Consider the following 13526-nt stretch of genomic DNA (forward strand, 5'->3'; position numbering starts at 1 on the left):
ACAATTACCTGAGTTGATTGAGAAATGGCTTCATCCAGTGCCACAGCTCGCTTTTTGACATCTTCTTTAATTTGACTGTAGAGGGTGTCGGCTGCCACATACTTCTCTTGGATAGAAAAGCCTTCCCCAGGGCTCAATTCCAGTAACTGTGGCCCAGTTTTGTTCATCTTATCTATATGAGGCTTGTGTTCAGCTATTAACTCTCGCAGTTGCTATAACAAACCAAACAGCTTTTGAGTATCTCAGGGTCACACCTCCATATTACAGCTGTCTACACCTGCAATGCATCCAGCTGGCAAGAAACTCCAAACAAACCCCTCCCCATCACAAGGCATTTAACACATGATGGCTCATACAGCTCTTTGCCAGGAAGAGAGAGCCCTGACACAAAGATTAAACAACAGTCTGGTCACACCAAAGCCCCTTTAGGGTACAAAGTTGCTAGTTCAGTGAAATAATGAATCCCAGTTCATTATGCATCTCATACCAAGAACAGCACATTTTGACAAGAGCATTAGCCAAGGGTCATATTATATAAAAGTATTCTGAACTCACTATGTCCCCAACCTACAGACACCAAGTCATATCTCATGGTGTTCCTTTCTGCACACTCATGATATACACAAAAATAATAGAAAGAAAAAGAGAGAGAGAGACAAGATGGGGGGAAGGAGGGAGAAGAGAGGGAAGAAAAAAGAATAGAAAGAAGCTCAATAGAAGTTAGATGCAATGCTGAGACAAAAACCTCAAGATAAGGAATGCTAGGGTGATGTAAGCCCACAAGCCATTGCATTTATATATATGGGCTGATAGAAAATGAATGAACATGTATTACACTTTATATTTATGTATGAATCTATTCTACATATGTATGATATATAGATATACACATAAATGAATCTCTATTCATTATTTTAAAATATAAAAGGCTGCAAGGGCAATCTATCAATACACAGCTATATACTGAGCATTGTTTGTAAGGTCTATTTAAGGAAAAATGCATGCCATATGAATGTGTTGCACAATTTTGTTAGCTAATCAAGAAATACAATGATATTTATACTAGTGGGTGGGTGTAGAATTCAAGTGGAGCCCCATTCCCTTTAATAGAGAAGATGTGTTGGAAGCCTGAACACAGAATATCTATACTTCATGGATCCCATGGATTTCAATGAGCAGTCTTTCATGGGTCAAAGCCAAAGCCACCCCTGCCTGCAGGTTTTTCTGAGGCTGGCCTCTGTGCAACATTGAGGGGTCTTTCATTGTACTACATTATTGATTAGGTTCCCTCATCAGCAGCTCTTTGTCCTCACCAGAATGTGTATCTCCAAACTCCAGCCCCTCACAAAAGCTTCTCTGGGGAACCTTACTTTCAGGAAAGATAGTCTAGAGATAAGCTACCAGTCTCTTCCTGCAAACTTTAATTTCTATCAGTCACCAGGAAAAATTACCAGGATGGCCACATACCTAGATTTTTATTGAAAGTGTCTACTAAAATCAATTTTGACCATTATTTTGAGAACTTGTTGAGGAATTACATCATTAACTATCACCAATGTAATAAAATATTTTGAAGGTTTTCAGAACACTGCCTCAAAATAGTTTTGGAAAGGGCTAAATAAAGATAAATGTGATTTTAAAAGAAGGAAGAGTCTAATGTAGCATGCTGCACATAAGAATGTGGGAGGGCATATTTGCAATCTAGCTCCTGGGTGTCCCAGGCCAAAGTTTTCTTATGTTTTATTTTGCATAATTAGATATCTTCATGCTACTTTACCGAATGGAGGTGGTGATAGTATATCAGCTATAGCTAATCTCATGGAAAAGGAAAACTGAAGATGTTACATATGTTCTCCTGTCAATGTTCTTTCATGAATGCTTGGAAAACAAGCTTTCACTCAAGAGTTATCAAGAGACTCTCAAATATTTCTTGAGTTCCTTTGAGTTTAGGTAGATCTCACCTGTATAGCACCACTATAAGGCAACTTGGCTTGGCAAGTAGTGACAGGAGTTGTCTTTTTTTTTTTTTTTTAAGAGACAGTTTCACTCTTGTTGTCCACACTGGAGTGCCATGGCGCAATTTTGGCTCACCACAACCTCCGCCTCCAGGGTTCAAGCAATTCTCCTGCCTCAGCATCCCAAGTAGCTGGGATTATAGGCATATGCCACCACAACCGGCTAATTTTGTATTTTTAGTAGAGATGGGGTTTCTCCATGTTGGTCAGGCTGGTCTCGAATTCCTGACCTCAGGTGATCCGCCTGCCTCGGCCTCCCAAAGTGCTGGGATTACAGGCATGAGCCACCACATCCGGCTAATTTTGTATTTTTAGTAGAGATGGGGTTTCTCCATGTTGGTCAGGCTGGTCTCGAACTCCCGACCTCAAGTGATCCACCCGCCTCGGCCTCCCAAAGTGCAGGGACTATAGGCATGAACCACTTCGCCTGGCTGAGGAGCCCTTTTTAAAACTTTTTTTTTTTTTTTTTGAGATGGAGTTTCGCTCTGTCGCCCAGGCTGAAGTGCAGTGGTGCGATCTCGGCTCACTGCAAGCTGGGCCTTCCGGGTTCACGCCATTCTCCTGTCTTAGCCTCCTGAGTATCTGGGACTATAGGCGCCCGCCCGCCACCACGCCTGGCTAATTTTTTGTGTTTTTAGTAGAGACAGGGTTTCACCGTGTTAGCCAGGACGGTCTCGATCTGACCTCGTGATCCATCCGTCTCGGCTTCCCAAAGTGCTGGGATTACAGGCCGGACTTTTAAACCATTCTTAAACTGTTCCATGACAGGCAAGAGAACACCTACTGGCCATCTACTCAGGTATGTGCGTGCATCAGAAAAGGGCCCAAAAGGAGATGCCTTTTGCCTTATATGTGACAAAATGATTCTTGGCAACATGCTGTCATAGAAGTCCAGTCACGCTGGAGCTATCCGGTGTGACTTTCAGATATCTATCATGTGGTAACATGGCCCTTGGAGCCATTTTTCATTCCTGGCTAGAATGAACTAGATTTCCCCCCAAAATACATGGAGAGGATACTGTAGAGCTGGAGAAGAAATGCCATCCTAGGAGGCTACAAATATTCTGAAACAACAAAGCTTTTAGTTTAAACCATTTGAAAATGTGGCTACAAAGCTTTCTACCTCCCTTTATACAGACAATCACAAATTTGTTTTGAGAGCTTAAAGATTATGCAAAAAGGCAAAAAACTCAATTTTTAAAATTTCAGCTCAATAACGAACCTTTCCATACTATTTGATGCTATGCTAAAAACGTGGCTATTCAAATCACCTCAGCATAGAAATCCATGAAACATTTTTTATTTAAAATAATTCAGTGAGTAGACACCAGATTTCTGCCACAAATAAACCTTTATACAAAAATTGAATTCTACATACTTGTCTTTCTCCTGCTGAATCATTTAGATAAAACTCCATAAGATTCCCATTCTATATTAAAGAAAGTTAAAGTGTGGTCTCTAAAACTCTCTTTTAAATAAATACTCCAGTATAGTCTTCAATGACAATTCATTAAAAAGGTAAACAAACAAGATTGACAAGTATGTCACATATTCCAAACAATGATGTAATAAACCCTGAATTGAACTTTTCCCTTCCTTTCTCTCTCTCCCTTTCTCTCTCCCTCCTTCCCTCTTGGGCACAAGTGTACACACACACACACTCGTGCATATACACACATACATGCACACCACGGTTAGTCTCAGAGTACATTCTGTACAGATCTGGAAGAGCAACTAGGTTCACAAGTCCATAAATAGCAAAAAATCTAGTTTTCTTTCTGACAGTCTTGAATGCGCTCTCACATAAACTCTTACAAAATTTTAAGCCATGTTAACAATTAAGTGACTGCTGAGAAGAGGGCTTCATGTGCCATTTCATACATGTTAAAAATGTGACGTAACTGTCTTGTAAATGTGCTCCTCCTACTTTACCCATTTACAGTTACAGGAACAAGAACTTCAAAGGAGTTCCATGTACATAAGGTGAACAAAATAATCTGTCTTTACACTTCAGCATTTTTCCTTTTCATAGCTTTCACAATATTGCTATTTTGACACATTCATTATATTACACATTTTCTCCAAGCTCAATGGCTTTGTCTGTATAATCGTTCTCCCATATATTTCCACTCTGCATTTACATTCTAAATGTATAAATTTAAAACAATTCAATGTGTGTAAATTGAAAGCACTTCAAAAGCTTATTTCTATAACATTTTTAAATGGGAATTTTTTTCTATCTAGATGATTTATACTGCATATTTTATACAAGTTGTGATGTAATTAATGACATATACAATAAGTCTATCCACATGAGTCTTCTCACTATAACCCTGTATAAGAAGCAATTATGAGGTAAGCAAATTACACAGACCAGAACACAATATTCTAAAATGCCTTAATCATGTAAATGTTTAACAGCACTAAAAACCACCATAAAAATCATGATTCTCTTAATGGGGAATACAATATTCTCTTTCACACCAGGCTTACCCGATGTTCTTCCTGCTGCTGCCTTAGAGTTTCATATTCAAGGGCTGGGGCGGGAAGCTGAGAGATGACTGATTGTGTTTCTGTCAGCCATGGCCAAAGTTCTTCATATGTTTCCCAGAATTGGTTAACCAGGGACTGTGCCCGTTCCAGCTGCAGATACCTTTCTGAATTAATCTGGCAGATGGTATCATAGTTCTTTAGTACTTTGTCCAGTTTTTTCTAGAAAATAAAAGGATGAAATGTTTTACTGGTCAGGCCAACAAGCACACACACTCCAGAGTGCTCTGTCCAGCACACTACCCCTGGACAGAGTGGGCATTCGACAAATGTATATTAAATGAATACATCAGTAAAAGCTATTCAGATTTTAATGGTTTATATGTACAAAAGTTCACTTTAAATTAAAGTGCCTCAAGTTTTTATGAATAAGACACTGAGATTTCCAAAAACAATAAGCAAAATTCTCCAGTCATTCTTACAATGGCTTCAAGACTAGAAAACAAGTCTCATATGATTCTGGCAACATTTATTTTGCAGAAAAAAAATAAAGACTACCTTTTGCAAATGAAATTGTAAAAATTTTTAGTTAACAAAGTTAATTTTTGACATATACACATATATGTGTGTATATATATATACACACATTGTGTGTGTGTGTGTGTATACATATGTGTGTGCAGAGAAAGAGAAAGAGAAAGAGACATGGAAAGAGAGGAATCAAGACAGAACATTGTGCCATTGTGCTATACACTGATTTAACGGGGTAGTCACAGTGATCTAGATTATGGGATAAATTATAGCAAAAACTAATAGCAGAAGATAAAGCACAATCATAACCCAAAAAACCACTGATTAACAAAGAAACTATTTCAAGACAATCTGCATTTTTCACATCAGAGTCTTTACAACAATAATAAAGATTCAATTATAAACAAGCAAATTGTTATTGTAGAGTATAAATAAATATAAGAGTGTATATCATTACACTGTGCATTCTATTATTTTGTGTATGGTCTACCTTAAAAGCAATGCATACTCTTTAAAATGTGATTTTAGGCATAGAGATTCCTATATTTTTTTGCCATGGGATATCCTTCCTACCAGAAGCATGAATATACATCAATTTCTTTAGGCTGCTTAGATGTTTGAATATGAATTGAACATTTTTATTTGTAGCTGGTTTTCTGCCAATTTAAAGGATAATTAAAACTACACAAACTGAATGCTTCCTTAATTACTCAGCTCATATTTTCCCTAATAGTTTACTGTAACTTTATATAAAATGGATTTCAGCATTAGAGAGAGCCACATATTTTGGTTTTTATTAAGAGGCCCAAATGTCTCTGAAGCATATAAACAATAGTTGATACATATAAAAACAATAATTTATACTGATAATAATGGCAATAATACAGCTAACATTAACTGAATGCTTAATGCATGCCAGTTAACCAAGGTCTCAAACCTTAATAGCTTTTGTGCCTATTCAAAAAGATTGTCCTCGTAGTGATTCTCTTAAGAAATATTCCTTTTACTGTTATTCTATAAACTTGAAAAATGCCTTATTTAAACTAATTATTTTTGCTGCTTAAATGGCAGCTGTGGATAACGGAAAAGTGTTTTTCTCTAGGACTGAAAGCTCAACACCTGCTGTTTTTTCAAGTGTCCCACTACCAGTCCACAGACAAGATTATACCTTCATTGATTGCTTTTCCTCTTCACTGCATGCGGTCATGATTTTATGCCCAGATTTAACAAGTTCATCAATAATATCCTTGTGTCTCAAAATCTCCATGGTGAATGTCTGTGATTTACCAAAATAAAGACAAAAAATAAAACAAGAAATTGTATGACTAAAATGAAAACAATTAGGCGAGTAGTTAAAAATACCACGTTACACTAGAGGGGTCCTAAAAAGTAAATCATACAAGCACATTTTATAGACTTGGAGCACACCAGCAAATAATTTATATGGCAATTGGAAATGTATTTCTTCACCTTTTGAACTTGAAGCTGAGCAGAAGTCTGGTCTTGCTCAAGCCTGATGTCACCCAGAGACATCAATTTTTTCTCTGTCTCAGTAATCCAGGATAACTCAGCATCAGCTGCTTGGTCAAACTAAACAAAAGATAAATAATTAGGTCAGCACGTTCCTGTTCCTGGTGCCAGAAAATACCTATCTACCGTTCTTTGAAATATCCTTATTACACAAGTGGAAAATCTGAGCTTGTCTCCTCATGGCATCCTAAAATAATTCATGATAATGACTACATTTTAAAGAAAAGAGAACTTTCCACAGAGTAATTAAACACAAGCTTTTAAAACATGTTGGATTTATAGCACTGTATTAATGATTTTAGGACAGCTAGCACTGTTGCCTTCTTTTCAGGCAGTCTTAATAATTTGCACCTTAGGAGTACTGTCCAAATGTAACAGCTATGAAAGCCAACAGCCAGGTACCATCTTTTCATCATTTCACCCATCACTTCAACTCCTATGACATGCACCTAACATTCTGCTATCAAAGTACATGGTTCCTAGCAAAAAGAATAGAATATTCCCATTTATTTATTATACTATTATGTTTATAAATATGTGTAATATACATCTCTAGATATGCAGAGTATACCCCTAAATGATTCATGTATAATTTTTAAGCATCTCATTTAATAATGGCAGAAAACATTTTAAAGAGCATTCTTAAATATTTTAAGAAATGTTATTTTCCTGATCATAACAGTAATCTATAACAGTAATTTATAAGTACAGTACAAATTCATAAAGCAGAGAAAAACATATAGAAGAAAATTAAAACCTAGAATTAACACTGCTGGTACTGTAGTGAATTTTCTTCCACAAATCAAGAGAGAAAGATTTGTAAAAATGTCTGGGATGACACTGTATAAACAACTTTATATCCTGCTTTTTCATTTACTATGAACATTTCCCAGGTCATACTCCTTTAAATGTGATTTTCAAATAATACCATTATATTCTAGCATACCTGGATTTTCATTTACGTTTTCTGCATTTTCGTTATTATACAAACAACCCTATAATGAAGATACTTGTACATAAATTTCTGTTGGCATTTCTAATTAGTTCCTTAGTGTAGATTCCTAAAAGTGACTATCAAGTCAAAGAGCACGAACATTTTCAATGTCTTCCATCGGATAAACCCTAGTGCCTTCCAGGGCCAAGCAGTTACCATAAATGGATAAAATGGGCCTGTGACACCACAGTACCGAAAATAAATGATCACTAAAATGACCTCAGTTGGAAGAATTAATGAGGAATGAACATTTGGCTATTCAAGTCCAGTACTGCCAGATCTTCTAACTTTTCAAAGGAATCTGGAAATCCAGATGGGGTGGGAAAACAGGTAGTTGGGGAGAAAGATGGGTGGAGATAAGAAACTAGGTTTTTTTAAATTCACACTTTTAAAACTCTCTGCAACACTATGCCAACTCATGGGAAAATGGAGTACATTAGCTTTTCTGTGTTCCTCATGATAAGTAAACCTAAAAACCCTAGGCATTATATATAAAACATATATAAGAAGATTCCACAAAGTGGAGAGAAGAGGACAGAACTACCATGGACCTTGGGCTGCCAGGAAGAACACAGTGGTGAGTTCTCTGGGATTTTCTTTTTGCCTCACATATCTAAGACTAAATACTGGAGAAACTGGCAACCACACAACACTAATGGGTACAAAGTCCCAAAACAAGCCTGCTCTTCTCTAGCCAAAGGACCAGGAAAGGAGTAGTGCAGCAAAACAGACAACTTTAAACAATAACCACTCCATTCCAACCAAACACTACAGAAAAAATGGTTGCTCCATTCACACTCATGCCAAGAAAGGACAAATGGGGGGCCTACACTTCCACCCTTGTAATGCCGTGACAAGGTCCTCAACACTCCTGCTGGGAGATGTTAGAGAATGCCAAGTAGGGAGCCAGAAGTTTCATCCCTTCTGCCCAAAAACAAGGCCCAGACCATCGTATCAGTTGAGACCATTTGGGGAGGCTGGGCTTCCACCCCCACTAAGCAGTAACGAACTGCCCCTCCCTCCTCTCCTCTGGGGTGACATCAGAGAAGGCCTAGTGGAGAGTCAGGATCTCACCACCACTCAGTGTGTCACCATCACAGCCACCCGCACTGTGGTACCAGTAGAGACCACATAGGGAGCTAGAACTCCCACTCCCACCCAGCAGAAATGACGAGCCATCTCCTAGGTGTCAACAGAGGTTGAGTTGGGAACCTAGACTTCTACCTTTACCTAGTAGAACCTCCAGCTTCTTCTCCCAGAGTGGTAACAGAGGAAGGCAGCTAAAACAGAAAGCTTAAGCTCTAACACTCATAACGTCATATAAGAGCCAGGAAAATCTCAAACTGAATTAAAGAAGATAATCAAATAGATGCCAATACCCAGATGGCAGACATGTTAGAATTATCTGACAATGATTTTAAAGCAGCCATGATAAAAATGCTTCAATGAGTACTTATGAATGTTCATAGTTGAAACAAATGAAACACTAGAAGGCTTCATCAACAACATAGAATATCTCAGCAAAGAAAAAGAATATACAGTATAAGGAAGAACCAAATGAAAATGTAGCACTGAAAAAAAACTGAAATAAAAATCTCAGTGGATGAGCTCAATGAAGGGGACAGAAGAAAGAATCAGTGAAGGAAAATAAATTACCACTTAGAAATAGAAATTGAAATTACCCACACTGAATAATAGAAAATAACTTAAAAAATAATTAGAACTGCAGGAACCTGTGGAACAACAACAAAAGTCCTAATATTCATGTTGTCAGAGTCCCAGAAGGAGAGGAGAAAGAGGTTGTGACTGAAAAAATACTTGAACATTCTTGAAATGATAACATTATAGAAATGGAGAAAAGCTTTGTGGTTGACAGAAGTCAGGGAGGATAGGATGTGATGGAATGGGTATGGCTCAGAGAGCAGCATGAAGGATTCTTGTGGTGAGGGAAATATTCTGTATCTTGACTGTATCAATGTCAATATCCTGCCTGTGATATTTTAGTATAAAGATGTTGCCACTGGGGAAAACTGAGTAAAGGATACAATGGGATCTCTCTGTATTGTTTCCTACAGCTGCAGGTGCATTTACAATTAACTTAAAACAAGTTTAATTTTAATAAGACATTGTATGCCTGTATCAAAATAACTTATGTACCTCATAAATATATACATCTACTATGTACTCATAAAAATTAAAAATTAAAAGAAAATACATTAAATTAAAAAAATTTTAAAAAAGAAAAACAACTCTGTGAGTAACCTCTCACCTATAAGTTCCTATTTGTGTTTTCTCTCTTCGATATATACTGCCCAATTGCCCTTCAGGTAGAATGTGCTAACGGACACTCCCACAAGCAGTGTTTTGCTGTAACTTCATCAACGTGGGGTATAATTTATTTTTTGATATTGAAAATTTAATATTGTCAAGCTTATAGGTAGACTTTCTGTAATTATAAGGAAACCAAGAAACCATTTAAAATAATCTATCTTAATCTAGTTCAACAGTTTCTGTGATGTTATTTAATTTTAAATGGAGTTATTCATTAGCAATTATTGATCAATATGAAAACAAAAGAAAAACATTTCATCAACTAATTCAGTAGCTTCAGATGTGGAGAAAGAATCCCCACGAAAAACAAGTGAAAGAGTCTTCTATGTGGATTCTTACTTTTCAAGGCATATACAATAAAGCTATAGGTAAAAACTGATTATGTGATTCACTTAAAGAATATAAAACAGAGAAAAACAGTCCAGGCCTTTCTACCTGAGTGCAAATACTGCAAGATATCTGAATAAAACTTAACAGTTATGAATTTTTTTCTTGTACTGGTTCCTGAAAAAACCATAAAGTGACACCCCACCCGTTTGTGTTCAGCCGGACAGTATTTAAATGAGTGCCCTCACAAAGAAAGTCACGCTGTGAAATATTAATATTAGTTTAACACTATATCTCCCGTATTTAAAAAAAAGATACAAAAAACTTTCTAACAATAAACAGCACGGTGATACCATCTAAGGTGCCAAAAGAGGAAATCCAAACAATGTTTCTTTGATCAAGTCAAACATTTGCTCTGCTAAGAAAAAAAAAAAAAAGACTTCAAGCAGATATTTCCCATCTGTCATTTGAGAAAATTTTTAAATTAAATTATCAAATATTGTTAAGCAACAAAGGGAGTAGCTACAGGATCTACATTAAGTAATTTATACTAAGGCAAGGCATTTTAGGCCTATGACTCACTCAAATGACTAATTAACGTGCATTTCTAACAGACCATAAAAATGGCTCATTTTACATGTAAGCAACATGGAGAGAAATATACTAGACCAAATTTTAGTAAATTTGTTTACTACTCATATGAGTAGCAAAATTTGACTTAACATAAAATGTTGATAATCTGGGCATCCATAACTGCATTTGGGGAAATACTTTAATAGCATCAGAGGAGTCGAACCACCAACTCTAGCTACTGTAACTTCTGTTTATGGTTGAATTAGCATTTCAGGAATTTTCTAAAAGTTACTGCAAGACATTTTAAGTAGCTACGTCTAAATATGCCTGAAAAACACTCTCTAAAACAGTAACAGCCAACATCCTACTGAGCACATTGTTCGAAGTGCTTAACATGCAATATCTCCTTTAATCCTGACAGCTGTATCATGTGAGTATTACCATTAACTAACTCCATTTCCAGCTTAGAAAAATGAGGTAAAGGGAAGTTAACTAACTTACCAAAGGTTACTCAGGTAGTAAATGCTGAGTCTGAGATTCTAACGAAGGTGGTCTGACTTCTGGACTGCCAAATATCACAAAGGTCAATACATAATATGTTTTAATAGAGGTTTAAGGTTTTAATAGAGGTTTAAGGCAAAATGATAAGCAAACCTTAACCTCAAGGACATCCTTTTTACTCCCTTCCCCTGACTGGGGATCTTATCACTCTCTTTTGATTAGCATTTCCTCCCACATTGCTTCTCATTATTTGTAACACAGCCCATATTTTCCCATCCACAACACCTGGAGGGTCTAAACAAATCTCATTTCCGTAGGAGATGTTTCCTTCTGGTCCTTTAAAAGAAATAAACAGGTGGTATTTTTCTCCAGGCTGATTCCTAATGACCCAGTGAGTTGTTTGCATTAACTGCACCCAAACCACCAATCCAAGGGCCTTTCTAACAGGGTTATTATGGGGCCCACTTACACAAGCCAAGCAATTAGAACTGCTGAAGAATGCTTGGGATTCCCAAACCTGGTGAGATATACATATTTTAGCAACTACTGACAACTGTACATTATAAGAAGCAAAGGATGATGAATTGCTCTGAGGCTTAAAGAATCAAGGTAGTCTGAATTCAGAACCCAAGTCTGTACATTTTTCAAGCAAAAGTGCCTTTCCCCATTTCCACAAAGCTTGTAGAAAGAAAGCAACAAAGGTATGCTACTCTGTGTAGGTTTAAAATGCAGAAATACGTAGTTTATAACTCATATAATGGCATGTATTGTAAAAGGGAGGCAGTTTAGCTCAACATCATTATTTACTAAGCTGCCTTGTCCCATTCAGATTCTTCCTAAAAGTAATGAATGGACCCAATTACTTTAAAAAATAATGCCCTTTTCAGAATATCAATGCCTGCAAATCTAGAGTGAGACTTGGGAGCTTGGTGGGTGGTATCAACAAATGTACAAGTTCTTACTCATTCACCCATTACTGAGGCTTTTCAATTATTTCTCAGATAATAACAAATAGGACTTTCACACCTATATTATGAAGGTTCAATAGCATATCTTTTCAAAACTGTTATTGTGATATAGGATTAACAAGAAAATCTAACCCTGTCAAATCAAAACTTTTTAAAAACCTAAATTTATACATGGTGGTTACAAAGTATATGCTAATTAGAAGATATCTGTATGTTCCCTTCTGTTCGCCCTTCAAACTTTTAAGTCTTTTCCATGTTTTTCTTGACATCTTCCACACTGATGTTTGAAGTCAATACATTCTGTGATTGTGGCTTCACAGTTGACAAACTGTTTATGCTTTTGTTACATTCCAAAAAGCAGGTTGGCATAAAGGAGGTATATCTGTATACACGCAACCTTAAAACTGGGAAAAAATATGAAGTATCTTAAGAGCTATTTCTGCTCAGAAAACAGAACACCTAGTCATTTAAAATCTAATTTAACTCTCCCTGATTTAAATGGGACAAATCATTAAATCTATAAATTTTTAAATTGTGAAGTATTGTTCAAGGCACATGTTCTTACCCCATCACATGTGGGTGTTGGTAGGCTGGGGGCAGGGGTCTGGGGGAAGAGTCACTGTTAATAAAATAAATTGCATGTGACTAAATGTGTGTCTAAAAAGATGAGCTCAGGTCATACCGTGTCCACATTTCATATGGAGAGGAGACTCAGAATGGTAATTTGTTTAAACAATGTAAAACAGATAGTCCAAAATATATGGCTAATATTCAGGTCTAAAGATACATTTTTTTCATCACTCCTTTTTATATTTCATGGATGTATTGTTACTGGGTAAAACAGAAAACAAACATTTTTTATTAAACTGTACTCTGGTCCTAATTCCAAACATCTATAAGTAGGCAACCTTATAAAATATTTCAGTGATATATTAGCTCCTTTATAAACTTGAAATTATGAGTTTAGAAACTTATCTTTTAAGTGTGAAATCTCTGCCACACCAGGAAGACAGATACCTACTACTCTATTCCACCTACTACTCTATTCTTAGGGGTTTCCCTACACGGTAATGTTTTATGATCCTTTTAGTGTTGCATTCTCATCCTCCACAGTCTTTATAGCTGGAAATATTCTCATTACATACCTCTACTTTGTTGTAATAATGGAATCTTCAGATTATTGAAGAAGTTTAGAAAAAAATGGTTTACCACCCTCGAGGGTTTTTCTCTACATATAATTTATGAGGAGGCACAGCAGTGAGGGAG

General features: G+C 36.5%; 1 protein-coding gene across 18 annotated transcripts in view; it reads right to left on the bottom strand.

Annotated features, from left to right (window-relative positions):
• Positions 1-13526, bottom strand: part of DST (dystonin) — a 1587602-nt gene that overhangs the window by 52295 nt on the left and 1521781 nt on the right. For all 18 annotated transcript variants that reach the window (XM_050788752.1, XM_050788754.1, XM_050788765.1 and 15 more), the window contains 4 exons: positions 6507-6626; positions 6205-6312; positions 4509-4727; positions 9-212 (listed from right to left, as the gene is read on the bottom strand). In XM_050788752.1, the coding sequence (XP_050644709.1) occupies positions 9-212; positions 4509-4727; positions 6205-6312; positions 6507-6626 (651 nt within the window). The remainder of the gene's footprint in view (positions 1-8; positions 213-4508; positions 4728-6204; positions 6313-6506; positions 6627-13526) is intronic.

This window comes from Macaca thibetana, chromosome 4 (assembly GCF_024542745.1).
Source record: "Macaca thibetana thibetana isolate TM-01 chromosome 4, ASM2454274v1, whole genome shotgun sequence".
NCBI classification, from domain to species: domain Eukaryota; kingdom Metazoa; phylum Chordata; class Mammalia; order Primates; family Cercopithecidae; genus Macaca; species Macaca thibetana.